This window comes from Neospora caninum, chromosome XII (assembly GCF_000208865.1).
Source record: "Neospora caninum Liverpool complete genome, chromosome XII".
NCBI lineage: Eukaryota > Apicomplexa > Conoidasida > Eucoccidiorida > Sarcocystidae > Neospora > Neospora caninum.
This window is the reverse complement of record NC_018398.1, coordinates 5942700-5960846: the sequence shown is the minus strand read 5'-3', so window position 1 is coordinate 5960846 and position 18147 is coordinate 5942700. Positions and strand designations below refer to the sequence as shown.

At 53.9% G+C, this 18147-nt stretch overlaps 3 protein-coding genes across 3 annotated transcripts; 2 read left to right on the top strand and 1 right to left on the bottom strand.

Annotated features, from left to right (window-relative positions):
- Positions 1 to 207: 207 nt before the first annotated feature.
- NCLIV_068030 (putative dynein light chain) lies at positions 208 to 519 on the bottom strand (the record flags this gene model as incomplete). Its single annotated transcript, XM_003886355.1, has 1 exon — positions 208 to 519. The coding sequence occupies one exon, from the start codon at positions 517 to 519 to the stop codon at positions 208 to 210; it is 312 nt and encodes a 103-aa protein (XP_003886404.1).
- A 2774-nt stretch (positions 520 to 3293) lies between these two features.
- On the top strand, positions 3294 to 4703 carry NCLIV_068020 (putative OTU-like cysteine protease domain-containing protein; the record flags this gene model as incomplete). The annotated part of the gene is made up of 1 exon (XM_003886354.1): positions 3294 to 4703. The coding sequence occupies one exon, from the start codon at positions 3294 to 3296 to the stop codon at positions 4701 to 4703; it is 1410 nt and encodes a 469-aa protein (XP_003886403.1).
- A 3124-nt stretch (positions 4704 to 7827) lies between these two features.
- Positions 7828 to 16009, top strand: NCLIV_068010 (putative Trichohyalin; the record flags this gene model as incomplete). Its single annotated transcript, XM_003886353.1, has 8 exons — positions 7828 to 8532; positions 9012 to 9128; positions 9700 to 9792; positions 10244 to 10699; positions 11155 to 13548; positions 14222 to 14495; positions 14854 to 15271; positions 15460 to 16009. 8 exons carry the CDS (start codon positions 7828 to 7830, stop codon positions 16007 to 16009), a joined length of 5007 nt encoding a protein of 1668 aa, XP_003886402.1.
- Between the last annotated feature and the right edge of the window lie 2138 nt (positions 16010 to 18147).

The following is an 18147-nucleotide window of genomic DNA, read 5'->3' as shown; positions in this document are numbered from 1 at the left end:
TGAAGCGATTTTATGCAGAGACGACAGCCTGACGTCGGAAAGAGAAGAGCGGCGCTAAAGCGGTAGAGATGAGCGAAGCTCTCGAGAAAATTGAGATTTTGAATGGGGCAAGAGGCGGCGGATGTCCGATCCTTCTTTTCGCCCGTCGTTTCTGAATAGAGCAAGACTCTCAGTCCCACACTTTCCGAGGGGGAGTTTTCTCTCTGCCTATCCGTGTTTGTAGATGAGGAAGTTGACTTGGCCAATTGCGAAGTAGATCATTTGGCGAGCTTCGTGAGTCACAAACGCCCCAAAGTGCTGACCCACGATCACGTGCCACGTCCCTTCGAAGGCTGCGTCGAGTTCTTCTTTCAGCATCTGCGCGACTTCTTGCCAGTATTTCAGGTCGTTCTTGAGCAGCGAAATGTAGCCTTTCTTCGCTACTTCAATCGCAAAACTGATCCGTTCCGGACTCATGTCAACGCCCTTCGTGACCAGCTGGGGCAGTTGACCCTCGCGGAGCGCAGCGCTGTCCGCCATTCTTCACCGTCTTTAGCTAGCCTCCGGGGGGACTTGGTGAAAAGTTTCAACCGAAACGGGCAGCTGTTGAAAAACGCCCTTCTGCATCGGGGCCTCCGCTAAACACACTTTTAAAACCTCTCGGAATTTACATAGCCAGTCCGTGCCGATGTGTCTCGGAACCGTTGCTTTCGAAGCCTGCTCTCTCACCTCTATCGGATGACGCCCTCGTAGGCAAGTCTATGTATATGTATGTATGTATGTATGTATATAAAGGGGCTATATGAGTTTGCATATATGTCCACGAGTGCATGCTTGAGGTGACTGGATGATTGCATGTATGAGGTGAGTGATCAGAGATCTGGAGACGTAGATATTTACATGTGCCCGTTTTGCCGATACGGGTTAGACAAAGTGGAGAAACAAGCGACTGCAGCACTCGCTTCTACTGTAGGTTCACGAGTAGGTTAATCTTGAGGCGGCAAACGTTTTCTCCCGACCCTTTCCTTCCGCTCGCCTTTTGTAAACAAAGCGACATGCAACGTGACGAACCGAGCTTCTCGGCGGTTCGCCGTCAGCTGATGACCCTTGCCTTTCGTGTCTCGCACACGTGGCGAAAAGAGCATTCGCCTCTCACGTTTACGACTTTTTAACGAGCGCGAGGACAGCAAAGGCCTCCACCCTACACGATCTTTTGCCTTTCTTCACGTGAGAAGGCGTCGCCTCCAAACGAGAAATCCAAAAGATGTCGCGCTCGACGCCCTTGACGACTGCAATGTCTTCACTCGTGCCTGTTTCGGTTAGAAAAGGCGCTCGACACTTTATAAGACTGAATCCGGCCTGTTTTCTTCAGGATCATTCTCTGACTGAACCTGTCGATTCCACGAATCTCTAAAGAGTCTCAGCAAAAATCGTCAGGTTCTTCTTTGGAGAGAGGGGCAATTCTGGAAAACAACCCGTAACACTCGTAGCAGAACCTGGCGACCCGCCTTGTCTTCTGTTCGGTGCTGCTCTCGTCGAGTTAGCCCCTCAGAACGATTTGTCGAAGTTCTCTCGAGACCCAACGCGGGAAAACAGCTTCACAGGCGAAAAAGGTTTGAAGACTTGGCGAAACGCGCGCGCGCGCCTTCTTTTTCCCTGTCAGGTAGATCACTGCACGGTGTGAAAAGCAGCCCGTTTCAGGCGCAACTTTGCGGCTGCGGAAAACACCAACCCGAGACCGCTTTCTCGCTTGCCTGTCTGTTTCCATATTTCTCTTTTCTGTTGGCGAGGAGAGCAAATCAACTCACAGAGATCTGTTCGTCGCGCTCCCCACTTCTTGGCGGCGTTTTTGATTCTCTCACTTTTGCGGAAGAGAGAGCAGGCGGGGCGAGGGCTCTTCCCAGCTGGCGTGCAGGCGCTGCCGCCGACGAGGCAGGCGCGGCTCAAAACTCAGAGAGAGAGAGGAGATCGACGCCCTTCGAAATTTTTCGGAACGACGGAGGTGAAACAGATTTGGCCTGGACCTTCCCCGTCCGCCGCGCGCTGTCGTCACCCCTCCTCCCCCCAAGCCAGTCTGATTTTCAAGACAGAAAGCCTTGTTCTCCGTTCAGATGCTAGAGAGGCGGTTTGACGACAGACTTTCTCTGTCGAGAGCTTGCGGAAAAACGAGAGTCAGGCAAGCTTTTAAAGCCTCTTTCAGCTGCTCTTTCCCAGTGCCGAAGGGAGGCCTCTCCAGCGAATGAGTCAAGCAGCCGAGGACACCAACAGAGCGAGACAGAGAACGTGTCCTTACCTCTTTTCTCGCCGACTCTGAAAAACTTCAAATCGCTGGACAGAGTGTGTGGCTCTCTCGCTTTCCTCCGCCGCGCGGCTGTCTTCTCTTTTGTGTAGACGGGAACGGGCGGCGGCCACGCGTTTTGTCTCGGCTGTATGTACACCTCGCCTCTCGTCTCGCGTGTGCGCCGTGAGGTCGCCGTGCCCGATTCCAATACAGAGACTTCACGCGGTTCTCCGCGAGGCTGAAGTTACGAAACGAGAAGCTTTGGGTTCACCCCTCTGCGATTTGAAAGGCTTGGCGGCTCTGCCGTTTGCACTTAACATGATGGTCATGAAAAGCACAATAGAACTTGGATCCGGTAAACAAAGACATTCAAGATCTAAACCAGTAGTCCAACTCGTTGCTGGATTGGAGGATGCACTTACCCGTTTTTTCCTTCTTTCGTTTGTTCCAGGCGCTCAAGTCCTCGGTTCTCCTGCTAGTTGTGAGCGTCCGGTGCTTTGTCGCTCCCCGCGGCGACAGTGCATTCAGAGGTAACGGGACCAGCCGTCTGTCTGTTTTATCTCCAAAGACATCCCAGGGGAACGGAGAGCAGGCGTTGGTCTCCGTCCTCTCGCAGCCCGCCAATCGCCTGTCTCTGCCACGTGTCGTTGCTCCGGTCCACTTTCCTGTGTCCTCTCTGTTTCCTTTCGCAGTCTCCCTTTCTTTTGTTTTCGCCTCTTCTGGTCGAGCGCTCCCTCAACGAACATACACACAAATACACGCATATGAATACCTGCACGTATAGATACAGTCGGGCGCGGGCGTTTCCATACTCACAGCTCCACCGTTTCGCGCGCAGGCCCAGATAGGAACTTGTAGTCGATATATTTTTTGTCTCGACCCGTGTATCTGCATAGGTTTTCGTCCTTGTCTCGCTAGCAAAGTTGTTTTTTCTTCCTCACGTGCAAGGAGGCTCGTTGGCCACCTTGTTGGATTCCTCCTTTCTTCTCCAAAAGCTTTTTCGGGTTCCTGTTCGATTCCGGTGTCTCGAAAGATGGAGGTGGTTGTGCGATGCAGTAACACCCGCCACAGAGTGACGCTTCCGACTGAGGCGACGGTTCAAGACTTGCTTCTTCGCGTTCGCGACTTGACCGGCCTCAGCCCCTCGCGGCAGGTGCTCAAGATCGGCTATCCGCCGCAGCCTGTCTCCTTCGGCCGAGACGGCGACCGGAGGCTGGTTGACGCCGGCGTGCACCCGAAGGATTTGATTATCGTGGAGGAGAGAAAGGCGGGGACTCTTTCCGATTCGCGCGAGGGAGCGCCCTCGTTGGCGAATGGCTGTGGCACGGGCGGCGCACTCGAGAGGGTGGACGGCGCGTCCGGAGATCGCGACCTCGCCAAGCGCAGAAAAGAAGGTGATGCGAGAAGCGAAGAGCGACTGCATGTGCCAGGAGTCGTGGCCTCGTCGACAGACACCCGGACCGCTTCTCATGATGCAAATCGTTTCGCGGGGAGACTGGAGGGGTCTGCTACCTCGGCCTGTCCCGCGCGCCAAACTGCGCTGTCGTCTCCCGCTGGATGTACGCCCCAGCCGAGCGCGTTGGGGTCGGCGAGTCACCCGCCCACACTTTCTTCTTCGCTTCCGCCGGGAAGCACGCGCCTGACGGATGGTCCCGACGCGGCGCGAGCGATGCCTCTTGCTCCGCATTCTGCTGCGTGTGAGAACTCGAGGGAGGCGCAAGGACAGCTGAGACGGTCTTTGCAGGCCCAAGTGGCCCATCCGGGGAATGTCGGAGACGTGTTTCGCTTCGTTGTACCCTCCGACAACAGCTGCTTGTTCACCTGCTTGTCGCTGTTGGCGGCTCCAGACAAACGGCCGCAAGACTTGCGGCAGCTCGTGGCGTCGGCGATTGCGAACGATCCTGAGTCGTTCTCGAGCGCCATTCTCGGGCGGCCGCGCGAGGAGTACATACACTGGATCACCACGCCGACGAGCTGGGGCGGGTACGTGGAGCTGGCGATTCTCGCGCAGCAGCTGCGACACGAAGTGCTCGTGGTGGACATCGAGACGCGGCGGAAAGACCTCTACGGCGACCGCAACACAGGGCGGAGAATCATGCTCCTGTACGACGGCGTGCACTACGACGCTGTTCTCGCCCGCCCCCGAGGGGTGTTTTTGGCGGGTCGAGGCGAGACGGAGCAAAGCAGAGGCGGGGCGTTCTTTCCCGTCGGCCCGCGAGGCCAGGAGCTCTTCTGCTACTCCGTCTTTTCCCCCAACGACACAGAGACCGAGGCAAAAGCCATGGAACTTGCCTCCGAACTGCACAAGAAAAGGAACTACGTGAACCTCAGGGAAATGAGTCTCCACTGCCTCGTGTGTGGGGTCGGCATTCGAGACCAGGATGCGATGCGAGCACACGCGAAAGAAACCGGACACGCCAACTTCGGCGAAAACCGAAGATAGAAAGGAGAGGGAGGCGAGCAGGAGAAGGAGAGGGAGGAGAAGAGGAGATTAGAGCGTAGGAAGCGACGTCTTTTGGAAGACGACGACTCTGAGAGAAGGAAGTGGGAAGGCGCAGATCCGTAGGAGAGGATCTTGGCTGGTAGGACAAGAGTACACAGAGGAGACAAGTAGGGGTGTCTCTTTCTCTTCTGGAAGTCCAGTTCCAAGGGACTGACCGATTTTTTAGGTTTCTCGATAAAGAAGAGACCCCTGTAAACGATGCGTTTGTTGAAAGGGACATGCACACGATTTTCTTCTCCACTCACACGCTGTTCGCGGCGGGGCGTTGTGCTCGATAAGAGTTTTTCTCTGACGAGTGGTTTCCTGCGCCTGACAGACTTTTGTAAATGCCTCAGCCAGGTTTTTCAGGTTGCTTTCTTGCTTGGTTTTCACCCCACCTTCTGAGCAGGTTTCTGGTGTGCATGCGCCAAGAGTGATCAGCACTCCTGGAATTCGAGCCCTCAGACTCTGCGACACCCTCTCGTACACCCTCCTTTCTTTTTCTTTCCTGTCTTTTTTTTTCTGGGGACATGTCACGTTTTTGACGAGTCTACGTTATACCTAGGCAGACACACGAGCGTCTTTATGCCGTTCGCTTCTGTTGTTCAAACTCTCTGGAGAGTGGAGTTCCATTGAAAAATCGCGGTTTCATTTCTAGACACGTTCCGGAAGCGATACAAACGAAGAATCCTCAGGGGAAAACGCGGGCCTCAGCAGCGCTTGCCGTTTCCACGTCAAAGAAAGGAGAGCCGACCTTCTGAGCAGCCCCGAAACTTCCAGGTTGTGATTCTTTCGTGCCATGCCTAGAGAGCCTATGGACACCTGACTTCGCCGTAGTCAGCTCGCCGGCGGTTTTCGTCGCGTTCCTTTCTCCTTTTCGCACAACCAACTGGACGGGAGAGATCCGGAGCAGCTTCTCTCTTTTCGGTTCTCCTGCGCTTAGCAACACATGCTTCGTCGCGGGACGTAAGTTTTTGCTGTGTAGATACACTCTCCAGAAGCATCGGGTGCGAAAATCGCGAGAAAAGCTAAGACTGGCTGCACACGTGAAGTGTCGGGCTGACAGTCTTGTGCGAAGAAGCGTTCACCCCCTCGAAAGAAGAGCCTCTTAATGTTTTCCGGCCTCTCGCTTCCCAGGGAGGCTGTGCAATCTCTCCGGCAGAGTTTCCTGTGTCTTGGGCGGAGTGTGTTTCTGTACTTGGCGCTAAAGAGATCCTTCCCCTGCCGCCTTTTTGTGTGGAGGGAAGTTGTGCTTATCAATAATTCGAACAAAGGTGAGAACGATCTCTCGTCGCCTGCATGCTGCCTCGGATTCTTCCCGACAGAGAGGCAGTCTGGAAAGCAGGGCGCGTGTAGAAAACCGGGTGTCGACAAAAGGAACGGTTTTGCGAGACATATATATATATATATATATATATAACGGTAGGCAACACACGAAGTTTGATACGTTTATATATATATATATATATATATATATATATATATGAAAACGCAGCTGTCCAAATAGGAATAGAGTGCGCATCGGGAACTATATATATTTAGAAATGCATTTCGATGTTAACTAGAAGAGGTGTACTCGTCTCGCGTCGGGTACTGGGAACCGTATTTATCGATAGAGGTGGAGTTTGATTTTTACAGATGAATTATCTCTGTCTTTGCATACGTGCACATGTATACGAATATATATATATATACAGATGTATACATATATATATCTGTTTAAATGTGGATTTCCACAGATTTGTTTGGAGTGTTTTGCGCACAGTCGAGCATCGTGGCTTTGAGGAGTTCGAGTTTACCGAAGGTGCGGGGTTTTGTGAGTTACGACACACTTATTTTTCCGGCGCGTTTTTCACCTTTTCTCTCTGAGCCTTCGACGTTGCGGCGCCTCGCGCGAGAGCGAAACAGAGGCAAAACTGGAAGGGAAGAGGTGGGAAACAGGGTTGTCCAGCATTTGTCTGTCCAGCATTTGTCCAGGGGAATGCGTTCTTCGTGAGAAAGGGTGGCGCATGCGGAAAAATGGTGAACAAAGCCGCGCGTGTGTGTGCGATGTCTTGCTCTCTCGGCGGGGCGCGTCGCTCCCTGGGAGGAAGGAATTGAAGCAGGTCGGAACTGTGAGGAGCGGGAAACAGTTGGGAAAGTGGAGAGAAAGTGGGCATTTGAAGAAGAAAGGAAGTCGCCCGATTTCCTCGCCTTTCTGAGTTTGTCGGGGCAGGCGACACAGAGGCAGAAATGGAGGGCGGATTTCTCTCTCTGCTGTCTTGCCTTTGCGCGCTTTTCACGCAGCGCGATTCTCATCTTCCTTCTCGCTCTGGTTTCCTTCCTTCTCGTCTTTCTTCTCGTCTTTCTTCTATCTGAGTTGTGCTGTAGCCGCGTGGATATTTCCGCGTTTTCCCTCGGAAGCCTCACGTTTTTCTGGGCCTCCCTCTGCGGCCAGCGAGAGAGAGAAAAGCGGAACGCGGGCGAGGAACACCAAACTCGTTGTCAGCGTCTTGATTCCGCCCGAGAGGAAAACCACAAATGGAAATATCTCGCTCCTCGGCGCCTCACGGTGCCTTGCCTGTCCCTATTGTGTAGAAAAGAAGCGATTCGTGGAGTCACGCGATCGCTCGACGCAGGAACTCACATCTCTTTCCTTTTCTCAAATCGCACACATCCTCTTAGCAATACACCTGCCTTCCCCCTTCCCCTCCTTGCTCTGGACAACACACTTATCGTCCCTGGTCTTCTTTCCTCGCCGTCTGCGTCCTCTCGAGTTGGTCGTCTCATCGTTTGTTTTTCTGGTCTCTGTCGCGCTCCTTTTCCTTCTCCTCCCCGGCTCCCTGTGTTCTTGTTTGCAGCGGTCTTCCTGTTTTCTGTATCCGCCTTCGTCCACTGTAGGTTAACAAGGGATGCTGTAAATACTCTCCCTGGACCTTCCTCCCTCATAACCATGTAGCTTCTCTGTCCAACAGGTTTCCGCCGCCGAGAAAACTGGAAAGAGCTGAGAAGGCTTTCCTCCTCTTTTGTCTCCTCTCTTGTGTCTCCTCTCTTTTGTCTTCTCTCTTCGCCGTCAGTCTCTCTCTCTTCTCTCTTGCGCTACGCCATGGACGCTTCACCGCGTTCTTCTCTTTCTTTTCCGCTCCACTCGACTGCTGACATTCTCGCTTCTTCGCTCCATTCATCTGGCTTCTGTCCCTCGACACCAGGACTCAAAGACTTCGAGGAAATCCCTCTCTTCTTTTCTCCTCCCTCGCCACTCTCGCACAAACCTCGAGACCCTCCGTCGCCCGCCCCGCCTCCCCCTTATTCGTCCCCCTTTTCCTCTTCGCCTTCTTCCTCTTCGTCTTCTTCCTCTTCGTCTTCCTCCTCTTCGTCTTCTTTCTCTTCGTCTTCCTCCTCTGCGTCTTCCTCCTCTGCGTCTTCCTCCTCTGCGTCTTCCTCCTCTGCGTCTCCCTCCTCTTCGTCTTCTTTGCCCTGTTCTGCGCCTTTTGGACTTCCTCGGCGAGATGAAGTTTTCTTCCCTGCTGCGGCCTCCACGGGCGGCTCCGAGAGGCGCGAATGCGTCCGGGGAGACTTCGCCTCCGTCTCTTCGTCTCGCCTTCTCGGCCTCGAGGCGCGAGAAGTGCGGAGCGAAGGAGACAGTGGGGATGTGACCAGCCGAGAGGAAAAGGACGAAAACAGAGCCTTTCGTCTCTCGCTTATTGGTGCAGGACACGACTCCCTGGCCTCTGCACTCGCTTCTGCCCCGCAACCGTGGAAAAATATCCGGACTCTGAATCTCCACTGCAACAATCTGACATCGCTCGCCGTGAGTTCCTCGCCGTCTCTTCTGTCCCAGTGTCTTCTCCTGGCTTGGTGGGAACTGCCATACGCTGCGCGACGCCGCTTGGCGCGGCCTCTCTAGCTGTCTCCTTTTCTCGCTCTCCCGCCTTCCTTCGCTCCGTCATCTTCTCTCTCCTCTTTCAGCCATCACACTTCGTGCGTGCCTGCTTCTGCCTTCGTTTCCCCTTGACACACGCATGGATCTTTCCATTTATATAGACATCTATACAGAGAGAGAGGTGTGCAAGTATGTACGCATATATATATATATATATATATATATATGTTGATGTGGATCTATCCGCTGCATCTGCACGCTTTTTCACATTCGTATATATATATATATATATATATATATCATAATGATGTTGTGCGGTTTCGCACGTTGTGTGGAGAGTTGAACGCGTGGGGGAAAAGGATGGGAGGGAAAAAAGGCGTTCTAGATGTTCTTTCCTTTCCGTGTAGGGCATTGAGCATCTCCATCTCTTGGAGGAGTTGGTGGTGTCAGCGAACAACATTTGTCGCCTTGAGGGGTTGGCGGGTCTGAAGAGACTTTGTTTGCTGGACGTCTCTGCGAATACGGTGAGTTTCCTCGCGACGGCATGCCTCGTCGATTTACCCCACTTCCTTCTGGGCTCTTTCCTTGGCTTTGTCTTGCCTCTGAAGCTCTTCGCAAGAAACCTCTTCATGAACCTGCGTATGTCTGTCGGTGCCTTTATGCCTGCCTCTAGCGGAGTAAGATGCAACAGCGTGCACGCCCAGGAGACGACAAATATCTACGTATCTATATCTATATATCTATATCTATCTATATCGATCTATCTATCTATATCTGTCTATATCGATTTGTATGTCTATATATCTATCTATACTTATCTACCCATTTACCTGTCTATCTATATGTCTATCTGTCTATATAGAAAGATACACACAGGCATATATGTATACGCGTGTATATAGTTGCGTCGATATACGAATACAAAGGATGCACATGTATGTATTTGAATAGAAATATGAAGAAATTTGAATGCGGTTGAATCTAGCTGTCTTGGTGTGGGAGCGGGTACGTTTTTCTCGCTTTTTCTGGGACGAAGAGAGGAGACTGGTTTTCATTTTTGTCTCGTCTGCATGCGTTTGTGCGTTGCCGGCGCAGCTGAGAGACGTTAGCGGCCTCGCGGGGCTTACAGCACTGGCCTCTCTGGCGCTCGCCTTCAATCGAATCTCCTCGCTCGACGGATTCCAGCATGTAAGGAGAAAACTTACAGCACAGAGCCTGCGTCCCGACCTCTTTCACCGACACTTTCCGCAGACGCGAGCGGAGAACAGAGGCAACTCTGTCTCTCGACTGCTTTTTCTGCTGTCCCGACTTAAACTTCGCGCATGCAGTTGTCTTTTTGTCTTCGTAGGAGACTCACAACGTGTAATGTAGCTATGCTTCTCTCAACCTACACGCATATATGAAGATCGCTACACATAGACAAACTTTATGCACATACATGTATATGCATAGACAACTCGATATATATATATATATATATGTATATGGCATTCAGTTGTGCGTTGATGTATGCAAAAGTGGGAACAGGCACACGTCTATATATATATATATATATATGTTGGTCTATGTGTGTGGTTTTTTACGTCGGTTTTTTTTGGGATTTTTTTGGGATGGTAAGGATCTCTTTCGTTGTTTTCAGATGTGGGGACCGCGTTATCGCTTAGAGTCCGTCGATTTGCGCGGGAACTGCCTAGGGGATTTCCGGCAGCTACTCCACCTGGCGGGTTTGCACGGCCTGCGTCGTTTGCGCCTCGACGAAGAGGAAACGCGGAACGAGGCGCGAGGAGCCGAGAGACAGGGCGAGGAAGACGCGGAGGCTGCCCGGCACCTCTTGTCAGGCAACCGCATTTGCCTCGCAAGGCGCTACCGAAAGTGCGTCTTGTTTTGCTGTCCCTCTCTGTCGCTCCTCGACGACAGAGAAGTGACGGAAGCGGAGAGAGGCCAGCTGCAAGGCGAAAACAAAGAGATCCTAAGCGAAGAGAAGGAAGAGACAGAGGAGACAGCGGCGTGGAGCCCAATCGACCTCGTCGCAGAGCAGGCTCATCTGGAGCAGGCGCTGCATCGCCTGTGTCGCACGACAGGACCAGCTCTGGAGGTAGGACGACTCTCCAAAAAAAAGGATGAGAAGAGGCTCCACGCTGGATGCTTTCCAAGATTCAGATACAGCTTGCACATCTCTTTTCATGCACACCCATATATATATGTATATACCAGTATATATATATATATGTATATATAAATATATATAAGCATATACAAATATGTATATATAAGTATGTATATATATATATATATTTAAGTCTATATACATAGATGTATGTGTATTGTATGAATCGTTTTTATGTGGTATGGGCGCGTGGGATTCTGTGTGTGTTTGTCTGTGAGCGTGTGCTCTTGTGGCGTGTCACAACTGCCCGTGATTTGCGCGGGCGGGAAAAACTCCGCTGGAGGAGCGTTGCATTTTCATCTGGGAGGGCGTTCCTTGCTGCGCGCCGCCAGCTCCAGACCCGCTCCGTGTTCTTCGTTCTTCACTCCTGCGCGTCTCCTCAGCCCGACGCTCCTTTCGAGTCCAGTCGCGCTCACGGAGACGCCCTCGCCTGCTCTGGCCACGCCGGGTGTGGACCGGAGAGTTCGCGGTTCCCCGGCGAGTCTTCTGACGGCGAATCTCCCTCCCTGCCAGGGCGTTCACGGATGAAACGCGAGAAGCACTCCGGGCGGACACAATCGGAAGAAGCGAGAATCGCGTTTCGACGGTCGATGCCTCTCCCCTGCATGCGCCAAAAACAAAAGAATCAACCAGATGGGAATGCAGAAAAGTCTGCCTCCGCTGGTTCTTCGTCCGTCTCTTCTTCCTCCGCCTCTTCGTCGTCTTCCTCCGCCTCTTCGTCGTCTTCCTCGTCTTTGTCGCGTTTGGGCTGTGACGCCACTCTGAGGCGCATAGCAGAACCTAGGGGCAAGGGAGAGGCGGAGGAAGAAGACAGAGGAACAGCGGGTGAGACCGAAGCTTCGAACAAAGGTACGAAAGAGGCGCAGAAGGCGAGTTGCGAGCAAGAGCACGGGGCGGTTGACGCGGAGAGGGGAGACTTGAGGATTCCTCGTCTTCCATTTTTCCCTACAGGCCCAGAAAGTCTTCTTCGCGGTGTCGAGGCGCTCTCGGCTCCGCATCTCCTGCCGCCAGATCTCGTGCCTGCTTCTCTTGCTGGCTACCTCGCGTCTGTTCTCTTCGCTTCCGTCGCCCAGTGCCCCTCTTCTCTTCTCTCGAGCGCAAGCAATTCTTCTGCTCAAGTGACAGCGCCTCAGCCTAATTCCTCTTCTTCTTCCTCTTCTTCTTCGTCCATCCCTCCAGGCGGTGGAGGAGGGTGGCAAGCCGCGTCCGACGACGGATTCAGACGCTGTTTGGGGTCTCCGTTCCCGCCTCAAACGCTGTCTCTTCTCGCCCTTCTGTCTCTCTTCCAGCGCCGGGCTACCCGGAGCAGAAGCGGCCGAGCGCAACCGCGCTCTGCCTCCTCAGGCCCGGAGATGAATCACAGTTCGCGCCGTTCGCGAGAGAGACGAAGAGCCGTGAACTCCCGGAGGCGCCGAGACGGTGAGGGTGAAGAGACCAGCCCCGGCAGGGAGACCGACTCACTGAGATATGGCGAGTGCGTCTCTGGGCGAAGACCTCGCATGCGAGTTGAGAAAAAAAGAGGCGACGCAGTTGCGGACACTGCCCGCGACAGGCAGGCAGAACGCGACGCAGCCTTGCTCGCAGGCCTCGCTCAGATTGAAATGGAACTGGGCAAGAAGGAGCAGGAGCGTAAGTTGCTGCATCTCGCTCTCGAGGAGACGCAAGCCGCCCTGCGGCAAGCGAACGCTTCGCTTCTCCGCCTCGAAGCCGAGAGAGCGACGGGTGTGGAAGGTCCAGATCCCGAGCTGCTGCCTGCCAAAGAAGGCCTCTCGCGTTCGGGAAAGCAGGCGCGTGATGAAGCTGCCTCGCTGCTTCGCTGGAGCCTCAGAGGGTCGGCGCCGCTGAGGAGAGCGCGGAGGCAAGACAGGCGAACGTCGTCTGAGGGGAGAGAATCTGGAGTCAAGTCGCGAACAGCGGTGAGGCACGCCTCCGCTCCTGGAAAGCACCCTCGAACCCGAGATCGCTGGCCTTCTTGCGACATCGACGTCGACTTTCTCCGACCAACTCATCCGGCTTCGTCTAGCGGTCTTCCTCGCGACAACGAGTGCTCTGCGTCGTGGTCCCCCGAGGGGGGGTGGCTGTTTCTCGGCGTGGGAGGCGGAGGCGAGGAAGCACAGAGCACGCTTCTTCTGAAGCAGAGAGAAGACGCGTCTCCAGAAAAGGGCGAGCGGAGGAACCGCCGAGACAGGTGCGCAACGGTGGATCGCATGCAGCAAACGGAGGAGACAGGAAACATCCGGCAGCAGTGGGAAGAGCGCCTTTCCGTCGCGGAGCAGACGTCGCGAGGCTTCTCGCTGCAGCTGCAGCGGCGAGAAGAAGTGGCGACGCTCGCGCAAGAGAAGCTGGAGGCGGAAATCGCTGCGCTCCACGAGCGGCTCGGCGACATGCAAGACAGACACGCGAGCCTGCAGTGTACGTACACCGCAGCGACGGCGCGGCTCGTGGAGGTCGAAGACCGCCTGAAGGCGAAAGAGAGAGAAGAAGCGGAGCGGAGTCGGAAAGAGAAGGAGGAGGCGGCGGAAAGGGTAGTTCTCGTGGAGCGTGTGGAGGCGCGCGCGAGCAAGGCAGAGGAAAAAGTGGAAGCTTTGGAGAAGGAGAACGACTCGCTGAAAGAGAGCCTCCGCGAGCTCCGGAGAGAAATGGAGAAGGCGGCGGATCGCGCAGAGAAACGAATCCGAACCTTGACAGAGAAACACAAAACGGAGAGAGACGTGCAGGAACAGCAGTTCCGACGCCAACTGAGAAAATTGGAAGACGCCTTCAAAGATACGCTGCAGGTAGGCAGAGAGACCGGAAAAGAAACGCGAAAAAAACGGAGGTGAGGCCGGAAGGGAGGCTCTTCCTCGGACAGACAGCAACGAACACGCGAGCTTTCCAGTGCATGGACAGCTGAAACACTCGGCGGAGGTCCGCAGGTGTTTCCGACAGGGAAAGCAGCAGAAACTGAGACTGGAGCCTTCGTCGCGTTTTTTCGCGACAAATCTCTAGCACTATGCGTCTTTCCTGTTCGAATTGGAGCTTGATGACAAAGTGCAGAACACGACGACACAGTCAAGAGGAGTCAGGGCAGTTGGCCGGAGAGATAGCGTACGCCCACAGACTGAAGGCTGGATGACGTCGCCACTTTCCTTTTTGCTGTTGTTTCATGCGACGGACGCGTGCGCGGTTTCACGCTCTGCTCTCTTCCCACGACCACGGTTTCACCATTCCAAGCTGAAAGCGCCAGCGAATCTCTATGTTTAGGTTTCTCCCTTTTCTTGCCTCCCGTACCTCTCTGCCCTACCCCTTGTACGCGCGTGTACACATGTCTCTGTACCCACGTTTTCCCATCCATATATATATATATATATATATATATCTATATATATACAGAGAGAGAGAAGGGAAGAAGAAGGTGACAGCTCCGACAAGGCTTTGCTGTCTTTTCGTCCGGTTTCTTCGTATGTGCAGGACTGTCGCCGGGAGCATCTTGCCGCGGAGGATGCTTTCCGTGCAAGACTCCGCGAACGCGAGCGAGAAGAAGAAGAGACGCTGCAGTTGCTGCGCGAAGAAAAGCGGGCGAACGACGATCAGGCTCATCTCTTGCGGGCTGCCGCCAGACAGGAAGAAGAGGCGAATCGCGCAATCCAGAAGTTGGCCGACAAACTGGACGAGGCCTCTCGCGAGACGCAAGTGCTGCGCAGAGAAAAAGAGCGAGTTGCAGTTCTTCTCTCGCAGGCAGAAAGTGAGTCAGCACATCACTCTCTCAAGCAAGCGAGAAAGCAAATGAAAACGAGACGCTGCGTAGCTGGAGACCAAACTCTCCTTTCGCTGCCCGGCGCGACACCGGCTCGTCCTCCGCAGTTGCTCTCGTTCTCAACTTTTCTCTGTTTCTCTTTCTCAACTTCTCTGGTGCGCGCTCTCGTTCTCTGTGAATGTGTCTCTCTCTGCATTGCCGCCTCTTTTCTTTCTGTGTCTTTCGTGCTGTCTCGTTCCTCTCTCCCCTTCTAGTTCGTTCTCTTTTCCGCTTGTCGCTGCTTCGCGGCTCGCATTGTCTGTTTGGATCGCCCCCGTCTCTCCCGGCCCCGGTTTGTTGCATGCAGTTCGCTCGGCGCGCGACGACGAAGAGTGCCGTCAAGCGCGGGCGCTGCTCCAGCAACTCCGGGCGGATTTTCAGGCGTTTCGCGAGACGTGCGTCTCCCGGGAGCGATTTGAAGCCTCGGAGAGAGAGCGGGAGACGCTGGCGAAGCGGCTGGCCAACGTGGCGGAGGCTGAGCGGCACGAGGAGACAGTCAAGGCGCTGCAGGAGGCTCGGGAGAAGGAGAAGAAGCTGACGGACGCGCTGAAGGAGGCGACGCTCACGCTGAGTGTGAAGGAGAAGATGTTTCAGACGCAGGAGGAGCAACTCGACTCGCTGAGGAGTCAAGTGAAGACAAAAGAGGAAGCCGTCGAGGACTTGGCTGCGCGCCTGAAGAAAAAGGAGAAAGAGGCGGATCGGAAGGTCCAAGAGTACTCCGACAGGTAACGCGCGCGTTCCGCCTTTCCCATGGGCCAGAAACATCTCTGCCTTTCGTGTGTTTTCCGAAGCCGCTTTTGTTTTGGGCGAGACAGCGTGAACGTTCTGCCGTTTGCATCGCACGTCTCCGTGGCGCTTTCGCGTCCCCACCCATCCAAGTGGCGTCCGTGCGTGTGTCCGTTACCCCGCACAGAGCCCGTGAGTGGCGGGCAAAGTACGAGGAAGAAGTCGGGCCAGTTCAACAGGCGTTGGTGGAGAGAGAAAAGGAGTACGAGGAGCTCCGCGGGGTGTATCGGGAACTCCAGAAGAAGTTCTTCTCGCAGCAGGAGGCTCTCGAGTACGCCCAGGAGGAGTTGAAGGCACTGGCCGTCACAGTTGGAGAGAAGCACGAGCGCGACCGAGAAGAGCTGAGGCGAGCCTTGGAGAGTGAACACGAGGATGAGAAACAGCGCCTCCGCGAGAGACTCGAAGTCGCACACGTCGCCATCCAGAAACTGAGAGAAGAGGTGCGGGAGCGCGAGAGAGAAGGCGAGAAGATGCGCGAAAAGTTGGAGGAAACCAAGAAGAAGAAGAAGGAGCGGGATCTAGAAATGCGCGTCCTGCTTGAACTCGAAGAATCGAAGAAGGCACAAGCTGCGGAAACGGTGAAGCAGATGACTGATCTGCTCAGACAGCTCGACAACGAATGCAGCGGCAAACGCGCGACCAGCAAAAACGGGGCGCGCCCAACTCTCTCGCCGTGAAACGAACCGATTTTGCAGCAACTTCCAGAAGCGAAAAGCGAGACGCCACACGAGAAGAAAACCCCAAAACAAATCTCCACATTCTCGACCTTCCGCTGTCGACGCGCGTCTATCGTGCACTCAACCGATCACTGGACCTAGCCTCAGCAGGAATATATATATATATATATATATATATATATGTAGATTGGATTGTATGCACTTGCGAGATATATATATATATATATATATATATATATATATATATATATATGCTGTGGATATATGTGTAGCTCTGCATGGATTGTCTGCTGGGGAGAAAATGTGAAGTTTTCTGTCGAGAGCGAAGGCGGCCCCTACCGCGTCATGCGTGCGGACCATTCCTCTCGTGGCATCGCAAAGCGACTGCGGTTTATCGGTTCGGGCTGTCCTGCATTTTTCGACATTTGCCGCTGTTCGAGTTTCGGACTGCTCTGCTTTCTTGTCAAGCCAAAGCGCGTTTTAACTCTTGTCAAAAAATCGATTCTCTGTGGAAAAAGGCAGAAAAGAGAGAAGTCTCACCCGAGCAGTTGGAAAACCCGCTCGGATCCCCGGTGCACGAATCTCGCATGAAAGATAGTCAGTTTGCTGGGGTGCTCGCGGTCCATTTGCGTTGAATCCGTTGAGTCGCGCGGCCTGCGTTTCTACCACTTACGGTTTTCGCTGTCCAGGCGTGTCTCGGCTCCATCGTCTCCAGCGGCTCGCGTTATCGTTTATCACCAAGAAGTAAAGAATCGCTGGGAAATTCGCGGTCCAGCCTCGCGGCGGTGGCATCTAGAGAGAAACGGTCCTAGCAACGAACATCCAAAGTTACATAACTTTAAAGAGCATATCGCAGAGAGAGAAGGAGTGCCCGCAATAGACCCGCACCGTTCCTGGCCGTTTTCAAAACCATGTGAACGCCATCGAATCTGGATCCTGTAAGCGGCGACGCTCAGGATCAGGGGTCTATCGCGCAGTGCAGTCTCCCTCTAGACAAGGAACGAATCCTCGAACATTGCTTTTTTTCTCCCTCTACGACGTCACGGATCGTAGTTCATGTGAGTAGTACGTTTTTCTCGCGGTAGTCACTCGCGTGGGGTACCAGCAGTGGATCCATAGCGGTCCTGCCAAAGCCAGCTCAGAACCGCCGAGTTCACCAGCATACACTCGTAATTTCATGTTTGCTTTGAAACCGCAGCAAAAAAACAGGGGTTTACGATTTAGGGACAGAACGCAGTTGTCTCCGTTCTTCTTGGCGCCTCGAGGGTTTCCCATCGGACCCAGGTGTTTTTCCCTTGCGTTTCACAGAGCTAGGGAAAGACCAAACGCACGAACATTCAGGCAGTGAAAACGGAGGGAGGCGAGAGACTCTCCGTCGTCAAGCAGCTCGTTCGCCTCGGCTCTTGCGAGGCTCCTCGCCTCATCCTTCCAGTGCTTTAAAACGCTTTCTCCACCGTGCCTCGCTCGGTCTTCGTTCTGTGTCTGCGTATTCCAGCGAAGGCATTTCGTGTGAAGAGCACAAACGACATGTGTGCCTGTGTATCAGTGTGGGAACAAGACCAAAGATGAGAAACTCGAAAAAGTTTGCGAGAGTCTCCGCAAGAAGGCAGTCCATTCCTACACATTCAGATGTATGTGTACACGAAAAGAGAAACCGAAAGCGAGAGTTGCTGTGTCTTGTTCTCCGAAGAAGGAAGGTTGTTTTCGTTTTCGGCCTCGAAATACACGCAGGAACCAGATGCGACAAAGGATTTTGTCGCAAACGGTTCCAGGCCTCCTCTGTGTCGGTAACGCAGCACCACGCTGCTGGCCTCCCCGCCGTCTCCCCGGAGAGACACGACGCTTGGCGCGTTTCCAGAAACAGAAAAAATCCCTCTGAACGAACCTCGGCTCTCTCTGCCCCACGAGATCGTCCACGCCGCCACACATCGGGATGTCGCCAGCGAAGCCGCGAGACGGTGTATCTACACGCGATGCCCCCTTCACATTTTTGGGCCAGTCGAGAAAACGAAACGGGACAAAAAATATCGTTTTCTGCTGCAAAAGACGAAAGAATTTGGGCGAGAAGAAGGCCGTCGCATCCGCGAGAACGGACAGCCTGGGCAATTTTGGCGAGCAGGAAAAGCATGCTTTTCGCT